The sequence below is a fragment of the Mustela nigripes genome, chromosome 7 (genome assembly GCF_022355385.1).
Source record: "Mustela nigripes isolate SB6536 chromosome 7, MUSNIG.SB6536, whole genome shotgun sequence".
In the NCBI taxonomy this organism is placed as follows: domain Eukaryota; kingdom Metazoa; phylum Chordata; class Mammalia; order Carnivora; family Mustelidae; genus Mustela; species Mustela nigripes.
Genome location: NC_081563.1, coordinates 139,900,012 through 139,919,648, shown reverse-complemented (window position 1 = coordinate 139,919,648; position 19,637 = coordinate 139,900,012). Strand labels below are relative to the sequence as shown.

Below are 19,637 nucleotides of genomic sequence, written 5' to 3'. Positions count from 1 at the left end.
TGCACACACATGTGTGAGAGCAGGGCAGGGTCTTGGCCGCTGGGCCTGGCCCCGCATCTCAGGGAGGCTGATTTGGTTCACCAGGCTCTTCTGTCCTCAACTTCCCTTTCTGTCTGGAAATGCCACACAAACGGGCCCAGGGAGCCAGGATGTCCCTGTCGCCGGCAGAGCCGCACGGCTATCCACGGCCGGTGTCCTCGGGCCCGTGCGCTGGCGGCGGTGGCTCCTGTGCACGCCCCGGCCGGCCCGGGCGGGCTGGGCTAAGCTGTGAGGCCGCGGCTCCCCAGTCCTATGCGAAGCTGGGCCCCGGAGAGATCGGGCGCCGCCCTGGCCAGGCGAGCGTGGTGGTCCCTGCGCCGCGTGCGGGGCGCCCCTCCGCCGACTCCCCTTCCGTGCTCCTCACGATGCGTTTGCTGGTGTCTCTTTTCTTGTTCGCTCGCCAGGATAGATATGATTGTGGGCCCCCCACCCCCTTCAACTCCCCGGCACAAGAAGTACCCCACCAAAGGACCCACGGCCCCTCCGAGAGAGTCACCCCAGTACTCACCTAGGTCAGGACGCCAACCCTCCCCGCCTTGTCTCTGTGGAATGGCCAGCCCCCTTCGCCCCAGGCCACATGACGGCAGCACCTGTCCTGCACCTCCCCATGAAGCAGCACTAGGGGAAGGTGGTGCCCCCGGGGTCCCGGGGGGGGGGGGACGGGCCAGGGGGCCCTGGAGCTGTTCCTCTTGTTAGGCTCTGGAGAAGCTTGCCACAGGAGCTCCTTTCCACGAACATTCTGCGTGGTGTCTGCCTGGGGGACGCTTCCGGGCCAGAAGCAAAGGGGTGCCCCAACGAGGATCCAGTGTGTTCAGAGCTGTGGGCCTCAGTGGCTAGTGGCGACTTTCCCAGCCCCTCTGGGGCTCTCCCCTGATGCCCTCCCCTCAGGCTGACCTGGGCTGCTCCATAGATCTGAGTAGGTCCTGTTGCTTCTCTTTCCTTGAAACTCCATGGAGACTAAGTGGGAATGTCCTGCCAGGCGTCCAGCACTGGGTGAGGCTCCCAGGGAAAGCCCGAGACCTTGGAGCTTTATTTCCGACCATCAGAATTAGCATCATCGAAGCTGGCCCTGGCTCACGGGCAGAGAGGAAGGCCAGGGCACGGTTAGGTGGTGAGCTAGCAGAAGTTTCTGTAGTGAAGTTCAAGCTCCAGGGCCTTCTGCCTCCCTGGGACGGTTCAGAGGACCGCTGTGACCTATGCCCCCGGAGCGGGTCTGGTCACCTGGGGGAGAGCAGAGCCCCCGGGGGCAGGGAGGAGGGCAGAGGGGCCCAAGGGCATCCCGGAGACCAGCAGGGATGCTGGCCAAGCTGGCTGGTGGAGGGACTGTGTGTTTGCCTCGCCCTCCCCGTGTGCCAGGACTTCCACCTGTGAGGCCGAGGGTCGGCACGCGGGTCGTCTCCACCCGGTGGCTCTTCCGTGAGAAGGGAGTCCCTGGGGGAGGGGGTAGGCCTGACCCAGGGCAGCGCAGAGTGTTGCAGCCTGGACACCCAAGACCACCCTCGTGCACTGCTCGGGGGGCAGCGGCTGAATCCTCAGGCCAGGAGCTGGAAAGGTCCTGCGGCTCTCAGGGCCCCCCAGGCCTCTGGACCACTGCAGCCAGAGGACACACAGGGTCACCCAGAGAAGGCGCCAGAAGGACGGCGTGTGCACATGGGGTTAACCTCACTCCTCTGCCTGAGGCCAGGGGAGGGATGGCCCGGGCCCCCTGGATGTCCCTTTCCAGACCCCCACCCGTGGCAGCTCCAGGCTCCCCACGGGACCGGCCAGGCAGGCGGCCCGTCATGTGGCAGGGGTGAAGGCGCTGAGCACCGGTGCCTGTGCAGACGCCCGGAAACACCAGAGAGCGCTTCCCCGCCCGCTCCCTACCGGGTCTGCTTGGAGTCTGAGGCCCGCCCCCCTCGCTCCTCGTCAGTCCGTGGTGCATGCGGCGAGCGCCCCCCCCACGCTCCTCGTCCGTGGCGCATGCGGCTCTCGGGGCATGAGGCTGCACCGTGGCTGACGCGGCTCCCCACCCCCTTCCGCTTCGTGCAACGGCAGGAAAAGCCCCACCGAGCCCCACTCCCCCCCAGAGGCAGACAGGGCAGCCTGTCGGTGTGGAAGGACGCTGAGTCGAGGCCCCCTGCCCGGGTGTGGGAGCCGTGCCCTCCTGCACCCTAAAGCTCGAGGAATGTGTTTGGGGCCAGAGACGAGGCAGGGCTCCTTGGCCTCAGCCCGGGGGGAGAGCCGTGTGCCCGGCAGGCCTGGGGGTTCGGCACTGTGGCTCACAGGCAGCCGGGGTCTCTGTTTCCAAGTTCCCACATGCCCGTGGTCTCGGTGCGAGTGTTAGAGCCCACGCCGCAGCAGTGGCCCCTTCTGAGCCCTCCGGTGGCCCTTTCTGCTCCGCAGGGACTGTGCTGGGTCCCCTTTCCCTCTAGAAAACCTGTGTGTCTTGTCGCCAGTCGTGCCCTGGAGCCGAGCGCAGCTGCGTTCTGCACATGCATTCGCACGGGCTCGCGTGCACACACGCTCACACGTACACATCGCCCCCACGCAAGCACCTCATGGACCCCCGTTTGGCAGTGGCTCTGTCTGCCCCTCCCTTGTGCGTTGGCGGGTTCCTGTCCGTCTGTGCCCCACCCTGTCCCGTGTGCATGGAGCCGTGGCTCTTGTCATGTCTGCTTCTGTTCCTGCCGCACACGTGGGATTCTGCCCGACCCTGACCCCCGTTGCGCTGAGGACCCCATGGCACATTATGGAGGAGTAAAGCTCAGGGGTGGGGCGGGCACGGGAGAGGGGGCCTGGGGGGCTCGAGGCGCCCATCCCCACCACTTTACTCCTTCCTAATGTGCCAGCCCACTGGATCGGCAGGGGGGCCCCTCAGGTTCAGCGAGCGGGGCGAGACCAGGTGCCCCGCGTCCACCTGTCCCGGCACCCTGGTGGCACCCCAGTCAGCTCTGGGCTCAGCCCGGAGCCTGGACCTGGGGGGCTGTGGCCTGGCCCAGGAGGAGAGGGCCACAGGCCCCGCCGCACCCACCCGAGCTCATGCTGGGGGCTGGGGTCTCTTCCCGGCAGAGTGGACCAGATCGTGGGGCGGGGCCCGGCGATCACCGACAAGGACCGCACCAAGGGCCCGGCCGAGGCGGAGCTGCCCGAGGACCCCAGCATGATGGGGCGGCTGGGAAAAGTGGAGAAGCAGGTAGGAGGCGCAGAGACGGGCTCCGGGGGTGGGTCAAAGCTCTCTCTGGGGAGTGGGTCCTTGGGGCCCGTGTGTAAGAAGCACTTGGGGCGTGCTTCTGGGAGCGAAGGAAAGGGACTGTAGGGCTCCTCAAAGGGACCAGACACTGCAGGGAGCGTTCAGAGGCTAAGCTGCTGTGTCTGCTTCCTGCTGCTTCTGGACCTCTGGGGGCTGGGGTAGCCCAGGGCTTTCTCACCTCCCAGGAGCAGCCCAGGGTCCCCCTACGTCCTGGAGAAGCCTGGGCCCCCCACATCCCGGGCGCGGCCCCCTGCCCGGGTGTGGGAGCCGTGCCCTCCTGCACCCCAAAGCTCGAGGAATGTGTTTGGGGCCAGAGACGAGACAGGGCTCCTTGGCCTCAGCCCGGGGGGAGAGCCGTGCGCCCGGCAGGCCTGGGGGTTCGGCACTGTGGCTCACAGGCAGCCGGGGTCTCTGTTTCCAAGTTCCCACATGCCCGTGGTCTCGGTGCGAGTGTTAGAGCCCACGCCGCAGCAGTGGCCCCTTCTGAGCCCTCCGGTGGCCCAGGGCTTTCTCACCTCCCAGGAGCAGCCCAGGGTCCCCCTACGTCCTGGAGCAGCCTGGGCCCCCCACATCCCCGGCGCGGCCCGGGTCCCCCCACCACCCTGCCCGGAGAGCGCCAGGCCTGGTCCAGCAGCTCCCCTTGTAGGTCCTGTCCATGGAGAAGAAGCTGGATTTCCTGGTGAACATCTACATGCAGCGTATGGGCATCCCCCCGACGGAGACGGAGGCCTACTTTGGGGCCAAGGAGCCAGAGCCCGCGCCGCCGTACCACAGCCCCGAGGACAGCCGGGAGCACGGCGACAGAGGCGCCTGCATCATCAAGCTTATCCGCTCAGCCAGTTCCACGGGCCAGAAGAACTTCTCGGCGCCCCCGGCCCAGTGCCCGCCGTCCACCTCGTGGCAGCAGCAGTGCCCCCCGCGCCAGGGCCACGGCACCTCCCCCGTGGGTGACCCCGGCTCGCTGGTGCGGATCCCGCCCCCTCCTGCCCACGAGCGGTCGCTCTCGGCCTACAGCGGGGGGCCCCGGGCCAGCACAGAGTTCCTGAGGCACGAGGGGGCCCTGCGGGACAGCGACACGTCCATCTCCATCCCGTCGGTGGACCACGAGGAGCTGGAGCGCTCGTTCAGCGGCTTCAGCATCTCCCAGTCCAAGGAGAACCTGGACGCCCTCAACAGCTGCGGTGCGGCCGCCGCACCCTGCGCCAAAGTCCGGCCCTACATCGCGGAGGGCGAGTCGGACACGGACTCGGACCTCTGCACCCCCTGCGGGCCCCCGCCACGCTCCGCCACCGGGGAAGGCCCTTTCGGCGACGTGGGCTGGGCCGGGCCCCGGAAGTGAGGCCGCCCGCCGGCCTCTCCCTAACTCTCGGCCTTCCAGGTGTGCGGACGCGACTCTCCCGGGCCCTTTCCTCAGAGCGACTCGGGTGGGGCCTGTGGGGGTGACAGCAGGCGGGGGGGGGGTGGGTCTCACGTGGCGAAGGCTGACAAGAGTTTCTTTTCTAACGAGGGGCAGCCCGGCCGGCCGTGCCCACTGTGAGACCGTTGGCGCGGGTGCTGCGGGGGTGACCGCGTAGGACAGGCCCCCGGCAGTGGGGAGGAGGCACAGGGCGCCGGTGAGGGCGGCTGCTGTGGAGGGCCGGGGCCTTGAGGCTTAGTGGGGAGGGAGCCACGGCCTGTGCCTGCGGTGGCAGGAGGTACGGCTGTCCCCTTGAGTGTGGCTTATCCTTGTCCCTCGGTCCCTGTCCCCGCTGTCCCTGCACGGCAGGCGTGCATGATGGGCCGTCTTCCAGAGAGCTGCTGGTCAGCACCGCCTCCCCCCACCCCTGGGTCCGCACCAGTCCCGAGTCCAGGATGCTGGCCTGGACGGGAAGGGCTGAGGTGAGGCCCCAGCACCTCCCAGCGTGGGCTCCTGGGGGGCGGGTTGCTCCCTAGGCCTCTGGAAGAGGGTCCTCAGAGGCTCCCACAGCCATAGGAGATCTGGGGATGGGCCGCCCGTGTTCTGTTTGTTCTGCTCAGGCTGGACACCAGCCACCAGGCCACGACCAGCTCCAAAAGGAGACCCGTGCGCAGGGAGCGCACTGGGTGGCTTGGGGCACAGCCAGGCTGGGCTCCTGTTTCCAGGTCCCAGGGCCAGTGGGTTGGTGACCAGATTCACATGGTGTCTTTCACTGGGGGTCTTGCCTCCCTGGTCCCTCCCTGGGGCCTTGACAGGACCGGGGCGGGACAGTGATGCTTTAAGCCCTGGGAAAACCCTTTGAAGCCTCTTGAGGGCTTTGGGGTCCCCTCCCTCTGCAGGGTTCAAGCAGCTCTCTCCTGTAGGAAGCCTCTTTTGTCCTCACTGGAGCTGACCGTCCACACACCTGCTCTCCACTGACCTGGCCCTTGCCTGGGACTTCTTGAGAGTCAAGGATGCCCATCTCCACCCTGGCCTCAAGGAGCAGGGACCCCCATCTCTCCTGGGGCAGGCCCCTTGGCCCCAGGGACGGCAGCTGTGGTTTCCCTTCCGGGCCCTCAGCGGTCAGTGTGTGTGGGCATCTGGCAGTTGGGACCACGGGTCTGGTCACCTGGCGCTCTCTGAGGCGGTGACCTCGTGTGCACTAGGGCTGGGCACAGCCAAGCCCGCTATGGAGCGACGTCCCCGGAAAGCTACCTCTGGGGAGAGCCCCGAGTGGGACTGGAAGCGGCCAGTAACAGAGTCGCTCCTGTCCTCTGGGAAGCGCGCAGGAAGCGGTGTCAAGGGTCCCGGGCTCTGGGCCTGGGGTCCCGCGGCTCTCCTTGGGGACTCGTGTCGGTTGAGCAGGTGGGGCCATGGCTGCGGGCGCTGCCCCTTCCCCGGTCCTGCTCTGGGCACCTCCTTGCCTGACGGGCAGCCAGAGGTTGGGCCTGTGTTTGCCCAAGGGTGGCTCCCAGAGCGGGAGGACGAAGGCTCAGAGTCGGGAACCACTGCTCGTGTCGGGGACCCAGCACGAGGACACCCCCTCCCCAGCCTTGGGGAGGGGCAGGCGTGGAGGTGCGTGGCCCCACGGCCTGGAGGGGAGGCGTTCTGGACCTCTGCTCACGCCGATGAACTGTGTTCCTGAGGGCAGTGTTTCTCTGGCCTTGGGCCTCACGGTGGTGAGAAGTCCCTGCCAGCGCAGATACCGCGAGCCCCTGATGTGGCCTGTGTGTCGTGGCCCTGCAAGCGGGCCCTCCCGTCGCTGCTGCCTCCGGGCTCAGCTCCCTTTACCCTCCTGCCACGGGGGACTCGGGCTGCAGGCCCCTGGCGGGGCAGGAACCACGGGGTGGCACGGCCACATCCGTCCCCAGCTCTGGCCCCGTGCCAGCAACGGGGACCCCTCTGCTGCCCGGTCTTGGTCGTCGGGGGCTCCAGGGCCTGTACCATGCGCCTTTGGGAGGACGCCGGCCTCGGAGGGGCAGGGGCTCCCGCAGGCTGCAGCGGGAGGGACGGGCCGGCCTGCCGGCAGGTCCCGCATCCAGGGAGTGTGTGAGGCCTCCTGCGTGGAGTCTCTGCCCCCTTGGAAGGAAGGCTGGTTTCGGGTACAGGCGGTAGAGATGGTATTGTAAAGGCGCCTTCTTGGGACCCGCAGAGCCAGGCCCGACAGCGTGTGCACCCCGGGTCCCGCTTCCAGAGGGGTAAGAGCAGGAGGAGGCCGGTGCTGTCACGGGGCGTCTGCGGGGCGCGTGTGACAGGAGCGGGGCTCTGGGCAGCTGTCACCCTTGGCAGGTGCGGCGGGGTTTCCTGAGGTCCGGGGGAGGCTGGAGTCTGTGCTCACATCTGGGCACACACACACGTGCGCGCACACTTGCTGCGCTCCTGACTCCCGTGGCTTTCGTCTGATCTTTCTGTCTGGGTCTGCCCACTTCAAGCCCCAAGGAATGGACACATGGAGTGACAGGTGCTCCTGTGCCCAGGCTCCTGGGCAGCACAGGCAGAGGGGCCCCTTGGCCCCATCCAGGGTCCCACAGGCCTCACATCCGCTGCCCGGCAGCTGTCCAGGAGCTGGACAGCCGTGTGGCACCATGTGCCACCACACGGTGTGGGCTGGGCCGGGAAGCTCTGGGTGTCCAGTTGTGACCCTCAGGCCCTGGCCACCTCCCTCTGCCCTCCTTGGCCATGTGGGTGTTGTCCCTCTCTCTCTGGCATATTGAGGCCCTGCATCTCCCTCTTGTCCACATGCTCTGAGCCGTGACCTTGCTAGTCCTTCCTGGAGGATGGGGGGGCCCTGGTTACGTGGCAGAGGCCCCCCTGGCCCGTCCACCTGTCCCCTCCCCGTGGAAGGCCCACTGTCCTCCCCACCTGTGGGGGCTGCTCTGCAGCCCGGTTTGGAGGCCCCGGGAGCCCGCCCTGCCGGGACTGCTGTGTGGAAGCCTACGGGCTTAGGGCAGGTCGTGACCTGTCCCGTGGCCAGCCCTACTCCCCGAGCCCAGAGCACACGAGCCAGCCGGGCACCGTCGGCGTCTTTAACGTGGTGATTTAGCTTAACTGACCTTCTCCCCTCGTACTAGGCTGGAGTCCCCCGGTGGTCACCGATTCGACACAGTAACACGGAAGCCAAGGGGGCGACATTCTCTCCTCTACTGGCCCCACGTTCAGGGGCCCTCCGTAGAGCATGTGCCCCCTGCCTGTGCCGGGTGTGGATGGAATCGGCCCTGAGACGTTTCTAGACGCTTCTTGAAGCCCAGAGGTGTGGATGGCCCCTGGGAGGCCTTTGTAGAAATGCTGATGTTTGTATCTATTTCGTATTCTCCCCAAATTGTAAATAATGTACAGAGCGGTGGGCTCAGGGGTTCGTCCCTGACGTGACGCTGCAAGACCGGAGTGAAGACGCAGGGTCCCACCCTCCGATGTCACAAGCCCTTGAAATAAACGTGGTGTGCAGAGGGACAGCCTGACAGCCCGCGGAGGGTTTGGGGGCCCCCAGCAGCGTGGCTGGGTCCCGAGCAGCCGGTGGGACTCCGTGCCCCTGGTGCCCCCCAGTGCTCATGGCTCCCTTCACGACCAACGCTGTCCTGAGTCGTCCTCGGCTGCCTTCCATGACCCTGGAGCGGATCTTCAGGCCACCTGCTTCGATGGGCCGAAGCTGGGCGAGGGGCAGGAGGCCTGGGTGGGGCCCGGAAGGAATGGGCTGCTGCTCCCGGCACCAGGGAGGCTGTGTGTTGTCCCAGGCCAGCTGCCCTCCCCTGGGCCCCTGCCAAGCCCTAAGTAGGAGAGACAGCCAGGGAGGACTTCCTGAAAGAGGCGGCATGGTGGGACTGGAACCCAGGAAAGCCAGCTGCCTAGGCTAGGGCCCTGGTGGCCTCTGGAGCGTGCACGGGCGGTGGCCACGGTTCACTGGATAGGCCATCTTGTGGGGGGGGCTGACGGCAGACCCCAGAAGGAGACGCGGTGGGGAGAGAGGCTTCAGCAAACAGGGTAGAGAGAGCGAGGAAGACCCGCTCCCTGGCAGGTGAGACCCTCCGTCCACCTCTCAAAGGCACCCATAGGGTTGGAGGAATTGGGGGGGCCTCTGGTCTCGACACCCGGTGGGCAGAGGATGCCAGGAAGAGCCTGGGGACCGCCCAGGTCAGGTGCAGGGGGAGGGGCCCCCGGGGGTGGCGCTGTGTTCTGGCCCCCCAGTGCCGTATGCCCAACTCTGGCTGGGTTTCATAATGTCGTTGCCTTAATGCACGTGGACGGAAATTCACCGAGGTCGCCCCAGGCCCCCGGCGTCTGCCCGGCACCGCACCCTGCCCCCTCGTCCAGGGGACCGGCGCTATGGTCGGACGCAGAGCGGGCAATGGACCAGGAACCGGCCCTGTGCCCGCCGGGACCCTCCTCACCCCGTCCCGCTCGCTGCCCCGCGGCCCCCACCCGTGCCGCTGCCTTGGCCGTCTGCACTTTGTTCATGCTCCAAAGAATTCTTCATTTGCCTTCAGTACTGACGTGCCCTTCCGACCACGTGTATGCACCCCTGCACCACAGCCGCCGGGCCTTTCTGTTTCGTGAATGTGTCACCACCGCACACTCGACCCTCGACTCGCGCATTGTCCGTTTTCTAGGGATAGATGCCCAGGGAATGAACTCTAGTTTTGTACGGACCAGCCGAGACACTAACTTCTCAACTCACTGTCCGCTTCACACTTGTCCCCGAGAATGGGGCCTGGCCTGGGTTTGCCCGGCGACTTCAGGGGTGGAATCCGGCAGCAGGGGCGCATGTGAAAAGTTCCGGGAAGTTCTACTGCCGCGGGGACCTGTCCGGAAGCCCAGTGGGCCTGTGCACTTAGTAAAACACGGTGATTCAACCTGCACGGTGTGTGGCCTTTTCCGTCTTACACGCCGTCTTCAGGGCCTTGGTGGGGTCTTGGGGTGGGGGTGCGCCCAGGGCAGGGACAAGTGGGACACCCAGGGTTCAGGGTCAAGGTACGTGGCTCTGTCCGTGTCCGTCACTGCCTCATGCTTACGGCTTCAGACCGTGGGGTCTCACGCTCACTCGCTCCGGGCCCGGACCCGAGTCTGCCGAGGCTCCCGCTGGTGGCCCTTCCCTCTGCCTTTAGGAGCAGCAGGCATCCGGGGGAGGGAGCCGCTGGCTGGGGCTGGTGAGCCCTCTGATCCCGGACGCGGACCCGGTTCCTGGGTGCAAGCTTCAAGCACGTGGGTCCGGTGCAGAGGCAGACGGTGCTGCTGGCCCTCGGCTCTGCTGCCCTTGGCTCTTGCTGGCCGCTCCCTGCCAGCCACTGCCCAGGCCCCGTGGGAAGAGGGGCTGGAGGTTAGGGTGGGCACAGCTGTCCTGTCTCCCGTCCTGCAGTGTCCTGGGTGAGGGCCGGCCGCAGTGAGGTCCGGGTTGCTATGGCTGCCCCCGCCCTCTGGGATTTTCTACCTGCCGGGCCCTCCCCGGAGGTCAGTGGAGCAGGCAGATTGGTGAACGGGCTGAGATGCAGTGCTCTGCCCCAGGTGGGTGCCCAGATTTGCTGACCTCAGTGGGGCTCAAGGCTTGTGGTCCCCTTGGCCCTCTGTCAGGCCTGGCCACCCATCAGAGGTCTTCGTGCTGTGATACTTCCAGAAAGTTCTGGGCTGGAGTGTTCAGGTTTTGGGGAGAGCTGACCCAGGCTCCAGGTACGGCTGCAGAGGAACTCTGCAGGCCTAGGGTCAGCTGCCGTGGCATCTCTGTTCCCCTCAGCACTGACTGTTCTGCTGTGTCCCCTGCCAGGCTCTGCTGGTGCCAAGTGGCCACAGGCACTAGAGCCGTCCTGGGAAACCTGCAACCTGTGCTTCATGAGCCCGGGGTGCCTGGGCCAGCACAATCCACCCTGCCCAGATTTTTGTGTAGCTCTGGGGGTGCTGGTGAGTAACCTAGGCCCCGGAGTTCTCAAGAGGGCCTGGCACTGTCCCTCTGCTCTGTGTAGAAGAGGCTATAGAGTGAGGCAGCAGGCCACCTCTGTCCCCTCCATGGCCCCAGGAGAAGGTCATTGCTTGCACTCCATGGTCTTGGAGCAGCTGCCTTATTTCCCTGTGCTGAGAAATTTGCCTCAGTTTCTCTGGAATTGTTACCTAGGATTAGAGTTAGTCTTGGCTGCGATGAACAGAGAGGCCCTACATAAGCATGGGTTCCAGAGTAGACTCACCTTTGTTTCTGCTGGCCTCCACGTCCGGAGGGAGGCTGTGTGGACGAGTGTGGGAGGCGGACCTATGGGGCCAGGAACCCAGGACCCTCCTGGTTTGTTTCTCTGTCCTATATGACTTCCTCCTCAGGGTCACCTCATGGACCAAAGTGACTGCTGGAGTCCAACTGCTACATCTTCATTTCAGCTAACAAGGTGGGGTGGGGGGTGTGGGAAGGGCACCCTGTCCTTTTAGGGACCAGTCTCTGAAGTCACACACCCACGTGCGCGTGAGGTTTCTGCCCCCTTCTGTAAGGTAAGACCGAGTCCCAGTCTGTATGGAAGACGAGAAAATGCAGTCTTCATGCCACGTGCCTGGCCACACCGGGGTTCTGTACAGGGGCCGTCCAGCAGCCTGTGCCCAGCAACCCGTGCAGCTCGCATTCTGCTCCCAGGTGGGCTCCCGGCCCCACTGCCAGAGCACAGGATGAGCAGAGCGGGGAAGGGCGGGGCAGGGGTGACCCCGTGGTCACACAGCCACGCACCCCTGCGCATCAGGCCAAGCACACACCCCCGTGAGGTGGCATTTCCCGAGGGGAGAAAACCGTAGTGGGAGAGCTGGGGACGCCCTGGCTGGAGGTAAGTAGGGGTCAGCAGGTGGCCCTCGAGCCTGCCTGGGGAAGTGGCCAGAGTTGCAGGAGAACTGCCCCGGCTGAGCTGATCTCTGGGGTCCCTGCCGTGGCTGTCTTGGTTTCTGAGAAGGTCTGCGTGCATCTCGACACCCTCCCGGTGGGCCAGGCACGGAGCGGCCTCCTGCTGTCTCCTGGGCCTGTGGGCCACCGTGTCCCGGCCTGGGGACTGGGGCCGCTCGGTGGGGAAGGTGGGGGAGGCTGCAGGTGTTTGGGTCGGACCTGGGCAGCCTGGGAGACGGGGGGAAACGGTGAAGCAGGGTCTGGGGCTGTGGGGTGGACACAGGGAGGGGGGTCCCTATGGAAGAGAGGGCGGGGGCCACGGCAGACCCCTGGGCGGCGGAGCTCTCCCTCCCAGGGATGCTGACTGAGGGAGGTCAGTGGTCATCTGCTCACAAGGTCCCTTCGTCATCCTTCCCCTTGCTCTCCTGCCCTGGAGAACCTCCTGGTGATGGAAGATGACTTTAGGGTGACAGCAGCATTCCCCAGGGGCTGGTGAGATTTCGAGGATCTCTGATGCCCCCCCACACACATGCTATCCCTGCTTGCGGTGACCCCCTGTCCACCGGGGGTCCTCCAATGTGGCGGCAGGGTGCAGGTGTCTCCAAGGGTCCGAAGGTGTCGTGGGGGCACCCGAGGGTGCGATCTCTGTAACAAGGTCAGCAGGGCCACGGTCAGGTCAGCGGGGCCACAGTCAGGTCAGCGGGGCCACGGTCAGGTCAGGGGGGGCCATGGTTAGCACAGGGACAGGACGTGGTGCACATGGACACAGGGGACGGGCATGGGTTCAAGGGAAGCTGGTGGGCGAATGCCGACTCCCACGTGTACCAGCCCCTGCCCGCAGCCCCTGCCCGCAGCCCCTGCCCGCAGCCCCTGCCCACAGCCCCCTGCCTGCCCTCTCACTCTTCCCGGGCCTGGAGCCGCTGCGTCCAGGATGCCACTAGGTGGCAGCACTCCCCGGGTGGGAGCCCGACCCAGGCTGCGGTGGCCCAAGGGAGCCTCCAGCTTCCCGCTGGAATTCCTGAACCTTCCCCTGGGGAGGACCGACCCTGCTCCTCCCTCCCTGCGCGAGCGACGTGAGCAGTCAGACACAATCTCCACATACGGTCTGCTCTGAGCTCCTGCCGGCCAGCGGCCCCGCCAGAGGGTCTGCAGGCCCCGCTCCCGGGCAGAGGGGTAGCAGCCGCCTCTCCTGCTCCCGTGTGCGTGTGCCCGTGCGTGCCCGTGTGTGTGCTCACGTGTGCGTGTCGTGTGCAAGAGCTGGCGTGAGCATGAGCCCATCGTGCGGCAGGAAGCAGGGCCAGCGACATCCATGAGGCAACCGACAGGAGGAGGGGCCTTGGGGAGGCTGGGGCGGGGCGGTCACAGGCTGGCCCCTCGGGCCTGAGCGGCCGGCCCAACCCTGGGTCCGCCGTTCTGCTGGGCCTCTGGAGAGCCTGGACCCTGCCTGTCCAGTGCCGGGAGCCCTCGAGGACCTGAGACCCAGGGAGGGAGCCACAGGCAGGAAGCAGGCCCCATTTGGACGCCACCATGTCTGGCTTCACCGGGACCCAGAATCTGGAGCACAAGGGGGGGGCACCCACCAACCCCTGTCCCCTGAGCTCTGAGGCCGACCTGCCAGAGCGAGCCTCTGCTTACAGGCTTTCTGAGAGCTCACGGCTCAAATCTCCCTGACCTTCTCCTAACCCCGAGCCAGGCCAGCGAGGCCAGCAGGAGCGCCGAGCGTGTTTGCCGACCTTCCGCTCGCCAGGCTCACCTGCCCTTCGGGCTTGGCTCTGCTCTGGCCGGACCCCAAGGAGGACGGAGGACAGTGCTCCAAGCTCCCGCCCCCTCCTCTGAAAGCCCAGTTACGGGGAGTGCAGCTGGCCTGTGGTGGGGGTCCTCTGCGGGATGGAGGGGGCTGCGCCCCCTCTCGCCCTCCTGCTCTGCCTGGACTTGCCCTGCTCCTGCTCACAACGTCGTCTAGCCCGACTCCAGGACAGAGTGTCCTGCGATGTGTCCTGTGTTACAGAAACAAGACCCCTACCCTGCCCTGAGTCCCCGAAGCCCTCAGGGTGGGCGTAAGTATTGGGAACGGAGGGCCTGGGGCGTGGAGGCTCCCTCAGGGCACAGGGCCACGCAGCCTAGGAATCGTCTGCTGGCCCTCCTAGGTGAGCTCATCTAGGGCCCTGGCCGTGGACACCATGCGGAGCCCATCCTCTCCACACAGCCCCTGCGCACCGTGCCCACTCGGGGCTCCCTGTCACCCCGTCTGCTGCCAGATTCCTCCCTCTCCCCCGTGTGACCCACCGGGAAAGTCACCCGCCCTCCGAACGCGCCCGCCTCCACCTGGGCGTCCTCGCTGCGGCACCCGTGCAGGGATGAGCCTGGGCCTCAGGAAGGGCGCGGAGCCCCCAGCTGCACCGCAACCCGGGGACTGAGGCCGGAGGCGGGAGGGACTGGCCGGGAAGTGACCAGACAGGGGCAGGACCCAGAGCCAGCGGGGACTCCTGCTCCCAGCTGTTAAACCAGGCAAGTTGGGGCCCCTCCACGTGGTGTGCAGCTTTCACAGGCAGGAAAGGGGGGTCACCACAGAGGGACCCCAGGGCGCGGCCCAGGAAAGGCCCTCACACCTCACCGGCACGGGGAAGCCCTTTCTGCTGCGTTTGTGAGGGTGCGCACCTGTCTCACCGAGCCTGGGGTGGTTTTCTGTGACCCCCCCCCCTCCTGGGCCCCAACCCCCCATCCCCCGTCTCCTCCTTCAAGGCTTCTGCCGCTTTGACCACGGCACTCCCTGCTCTGAAGCCTTCCATGGCTCCCTAGTGTCTGTAGGGAAAAGTCCTAACTCTTGTCACGTCCGGGACGTCCAGGGGTCACGGTGAGGGGTGTCCGCTGCCCCTTCGTCCCGCACACCAGATCCCCCCCGTGTCACCCCCTCCCCACCTTCCCTGCCCGCTGCCATCTTTGCAAATCCTGCTTGGTCTGCCAGGCCCACCTGCAATCCTACCTCCTGCTCGGGGCCTCCACGCGGCCCTGCGCAAGGCTCCCTCCCTTGGCTGGATCTGTGTCGGGTTAGGGTGACAGGCAGCCCCTCCATCCGGCCCAGAAGGACTCCTCCCCTCCTGGGTCTCCTCCCTTTGCTTGTCCCTGGCTGGGGCACCCCAGCCCTCAGGCTCGTGCTCGGTCCTCGGGAATCCCCACCTGTCTGCAGCCATCATCTGGTTTTATAAGATGCAAAAAGTAATTTCTTTTTCAGTTTAAAAATGAAATGGTGTAACTCAAGCCCTTACTTCTGCATCTGCCAAGGGAGGTGTGAGTTCTGACGCGGGCGCATGGCCCGCTCCGAATGCGTCACGTGCAAACGGCCTGAGTCAGACCAGGGGGTGGTTCGGGAGGTGAGGACTAGCTCAGGGAGTTGTGCGGCTCTGCAGACGGCCAGTGGATGAGGAGGGCGACCGGCCGGGACGAGGCCGACAGCGCGGGAGCAGCAGCCGCACGCACCTTGTGCCCAGCACCATGGGATGCTAGGAGACCTGCTGAGCTTGAGGTGGGGGGAGCTCAAGGCAGCCTTTGTCCTCTGCCCCCAGATGTCACCTGACCTTCTCTGACTCGGTACATAGTCAGCCCTGCAGCCCCCTGACCACGGGTCACTCGCCCTCCGTTGCTGGGGCCGTCGCCGCCGTCCGGAGGGTTTTCACGCTCGCCACGGCTGCACCGAGCCCGTGTAGTCACCAGGCGCCCCTCAGCATGGGGTCCATGGCCATACAGGCCGTACAGGCCAGGCCCCCACAGCTCCCTCCCTGGCAAAGACAATGGCCTGTCTCCTTCTGCATTGCAGACCAGAGATCTCTTGTGCTGCAGAGGCCAGCTGTGTCCTGGGGGGGTTGTGTCCGCTAATACCTTCAGGCTTTTCCTCGTGACCAGTTTCAGCCGAGGGCAGGGAATTCAGGTTCGATCCGCCGCGCCGGATCAGAGGTCACCTTGCACCTGTCAGCTCCCGTCTTCCGCGTGAACTCAGCCGACCCTGACCTCACCCTCCGCAGTCCTGGGCTCGGGGGAGGGCTCTAGCGAACACCGCTCCTGGCGGCCAGATTCCCCCGGCTTGCGCCCCTCCTTCTCACCAGAGGCATTGTCTCCCCACCGTCCAGAGATCGTCTCCCTTCTGGTCTGTGCTTGCCGGTGGCCCTCAGCCCAGGAGCGGGAGGGAGGTGCAGCCCCGCCCTGTCCCCTCCACCAGCCGGAGCCACAGGGCCGGGCTGGGGCTCTCCTTGACATTCAGAGCCGCTGGCGTTCAATGCAGGGGCGGCTTGACATTTGCATTGGAATTGGTTTGTATTAACTTCCTTCTGCTTCCGCAGAGCCGGAGATCTGCTGCGGATCTGGCACTGAGAATCTGGGGGGCCGCCCCGCCCACGCCAGCCTCACGCAGGGGAGGTTCTGGGACCCCAGCAGCCCAGGCGTGTACCCAGAGCCTGCACAGAGAGCTCGCACATGGCTGCCTTTTTGTCCCTCCCTTGGGAGCAGAGGCCGCGTCCCTGCTATGTCCTGTCTGGGGTCCTGAGCTACAGGCAGGGATTCCCGTCGTGGCCACTGTTCTCAGCCACGAAGTTCCAGGGTTGTTTGTTGGGCAACAACAGATACACAAACGCGAAATCACGGGGTTTACAGGAAAGGAGTTCCAGGCGCGCTGTGAGGGCGCCGCAGCCCCCGTGGGCGCAGACGGAAGGGAGCGAGCGAGCCAGCGTCTTCTCGGGAGCCTGGCGGTGGGAAGACGCCGGAGAGCCAGGCTGTTCCCGGCTCGCTGAAAGCTCTTATCATCTGTGGACCTTTGCCAAACGATTCGTGGGCTTCCACGGCGCTGGCTGGTCACGCAGCTTTCCACCTCTACTCTGTTCGCGTGCGGGATGACTGCGGGCACTTCCCGAATGCCAGCCCGGCCCCATGCCCGGGCCCAGCCTGGAAGGGCCGTGCTGTGTTTGTGTTTGCGGGTCCCGTGCACTCGCTCACACTCTGGTCTGTGCTCGTCAGGTAGCGAGTTGGGAAGTGTGTCCTCTCTGAAAGGGAGTGTGTAAGTCGCACTATGCCAGCCTCGTCTGGTGTCACGGTTTCCCAGGGACGCCGCAGGGGCCTGAGCTCTTTGTCAGAGGCTCCTAACTGCAAAAGCGGTTTTCATTCCGGCCCGGGGCCGCGTCTGCTTCTGGCCGGGGTGTGGCGGTTCATGTGCGCGGGGATGCCATCTGTCGGGTCTGAGCCCCCGACGGCCCCCCACGGCCCGCGGCCTCCCTCGTTCCTCCCACGGTGGTGGCTTCTTCCCTCCTGGGCTCAGCCTCTCACGTGGTTTTTGTTGGGTGCTTCAGAGCCCCAGCGCTCCGTGGTTCTGCCTTCAGCCTCACTGACCTCAGCTCTGATCTGGTTGGTTGCTTCTCCTCCTCCTGCTTCCTTGGGGCCTTGCCTGCCTTTTGCAGGTTCTGCGGTGGGAGCTCAGGCCCCTGTGCGGAAACCTCTCTTCTCTAACGCAGGCGTCAGACCCTAACTTCTCCCTGCCTCCCACAGAGTTTGATAGTTTTTTTCATTCTTATTTTAGTGCAAAATATTTCCAAATTTCCCTCGAGACTTCCTCTTTCCTGGGTCATTTGGGGGGAAGGTTTCAAGATCTGATTCTGTCACTGACTTCCCCTTCCATGTCCTCGTGTTCTGAGACAGCACCGTGGGTGACAGGGACGGCCGTCCCACTTCCCGGCTTATGGGTTTGTGTGACGACCTGGCACCCGGCGTGTCTCCGCGGACACCGTGCTCGTGTCTGTGTACGGCCACTCTTCCATCGGGCCAGATGGCTGGTGGTGCCACACTGGTCATCCAGGCAATCTCGCGGTCGCCATGGGCAGCCATGGTGGTGGACAGGAAATGCCCAATGAGCCACCACGGGCCGGGCAGCCCCTCACTGTCCACAACAGCACCAAACATGTGGCAGGCGCTCAAGCACTTGTCTCAAATCCTGGGCCTGGCTTCCGGCACACACGGCGGCAGCAAGAAGCGGGCACACGTAGGCCAACCTGGGCCCTGCGCCCCCTGGTCCCGCACCTCTGGAGACAGGCCCTTCCCCACGGCTCCTCCCGCAGCTTGGCCCCTGTGAGGTCTGGGGTATAGTTCGTGTTCCCGGGGCTGGGGTGGAGATGGGCTTCTAGACAGTTAGGGGTGGTCCAGGTGCTGGGAGAGGGACCCCCAGACTTGAATCTCCTTGACCCCAGAGTCAGACTAGAGCACATGCCTCAGAGCCTGGTCTCACACGTGGGTTCAGAGACGCATGAAACATTCAAAGTCACCATGGCCATGTCTGTCAAGGCGTGAGGCCCAGGGAGCACGTTCCCCACCTCCCAGGGGAGGGGGAGTGTCCGGGTGTGAAGCCCAGGCTGCCCCTGGCCAGGAGGGCTCACCCCTTCTGTGCCCCTCAGCAGCAGTTCCTGCCTGGGGTTCTCAGGAGATTGTGACCGCCCACATGTGCATGGGGAGCTGGTCTGTCCTAGGGAGACGGGCTTCCCAAGTCCCACGTGGCAAGGAGGCTGATCAGAACTGGCATGGAGGGCAGGCGAGGGCCAGACTGTGCCCACGGCTTGTCCATGCCTGCCCCACTGGCTGTTGGAGCCCATCTCACCACCAGCTGCACCGGCAGAAGCGAGGCAGGTCGAGCGGGGACGCCGCTGGCCCAGGTGAGCAGCAGAGATCGGGTGGCCCCGGACCTCCCGCCCACGCTGTGTGCACCGGGCACCCTAGCTCCGCACTCCAGCCGCGAGAGACTGAGGGTGCTGGTGCGTTCGCCCGCCAGGCGCAGGCAGTGGGCCACGGGCAGTGGGAGCAGCTGGAGAGTATTCCCAGCCCCACTTCTCTGTGGAGATGCTCACAGGCAAGAGATGCCAGTTTTGTAATTTTAAACACCAGATGAATCTTTGGTCGTTTCCGCACTGAGGAAACCAAGTGGGAGAACGAGGCAGACGAGGCTGGGGCCCCCGCGCAGGCCAGCGCCCCCCGCAAGCCCTCGTCCCCGCCAGTGGGTTGGCTGTCACCTCCCAGAGCAGGGGGGGGCTGGGCCGCTGTGGACGTGACTCCGTTATCTTCTGTGGGCAGCAAGAAATGATCTGGTAAATATTTTATGTGCCTTTTAAGAAAATTGGGCTGAGAGAGACTCCGACAGTCCGACAGCCTCTGCCGGCAGCGGCCAGCAACAGAAGCCTCCAGGGGGAGGGTGCTTAGGCATCCTGGGGGCCTTGGGCCGGGGAGTGGGCACCATGGGCTGCAGGAGGGGACTGGGTCAAGGCCAGATGGGACTGCCCCTTTGGGAGAAGCCAGGCCTAGGTGACAGGTCCATACAGTGACCGTGGGCAGGGGTCCAGCTACAGACGGCACAGCAGATGGGGATTCTTGGTTCTTGGTTCATGCTGCCCTCCCCCTGTGGGCAGGGTTGAGCTAGGTGAGACCTCCAGTACCAGGATGGGAGCGCTTCTGTCTGGATAAGGAAGAGGGCCCCCACGCTGCAGTGTATCCATCCTTCCTTCTGGCAGTCGTCTGCCCAACACACGCCCTTCAGCCCCAGGAGACGGCCGCCGACAGCGGTGAGCAGTCGGGACCCACACACCAGCCAGCCGTGTGCCCAGGGTCCTGTGGTGACCGGAGCCCTGAACTGCCACCTGGCCCCAAGCTCCCCATCCCAGGGCTACCGTGAGGCCACAGGCTGTCGGAGCCACATGGGGGCCTAGAGCCAGTGGGGGTGGGGGCTGGCACCTGCTGAGTCAGGGTCTCCCACCAGCAGCCTGGGGTAGACCTTGGGGCTTCTCTAGAGTTAGGCATCTGCATCTGCCTGTCCAGCAGGGAGGCCAGGTGTTAGGGGCCTAGCAGGAAAGCCCGACTTCCTCCTGTACTTGAAACTGGCTTCGACTTAGAAATGCCCAGTTGGGGACGCCTGGGTGGCTCAGTTGGTTGGGCAGCTGCCTTCGGCTCAGGTCATGATCCCAGCGTCCTGGGATCGAGTCCCACATGGGGCTCCTTGCTCTGCAGGGAGCCTGCTTCTCCCTCTGACTCTGCCTTCCACTCTGTCTGTCTGTGCTCGCTCTCTCTCTGACAAATAA

At 65.4% G+C, this 19,637-nt stretch overlaps 1 protein-coding gene across 15 annotated transcripts in view; it reads left to right on the top strand.

The window, feature by feature from the left end:
- KCNQ2 (potassium voltage-gated channel subfamily Q member 2) overlaps positions 1–9,559 on the top strand; it is a 52,423-nt gene extending 42,864 nt beyond the window's left edge. For 8 of the 15 annotated variants that reach the window (XM_059407405.1, XM_059407406.1, XM_059407411.1 and 5 more), the window contains 4 exons: positions 444–551; positions 3,091–3,214; positions 3,918–4,649; positions 7,778–9,559. In XM_059407405.1, the coding sequence (XP_059263388.1) occupies positions 444–551; positions 3,091–3,214; positions 3,918–4,610 (925 nt within the window). In that variant the 3' untranslated portion in view covers positions 4,611–4,649; positions 7,778–9,559. The remainder of the gene's footprint in view (positions 1–443; positions 552–3,090; positions 3,215–3,917; positions 4,650–7,777) is intronic. The other 7 variants (XM_059407417.1, XM_059407419.1, XM_059407415.1 and 4 more) reach the window with 1 other exon arrangement.
- Positions 9,560–19,637: the final 10,078 nt, after the last annotated feature.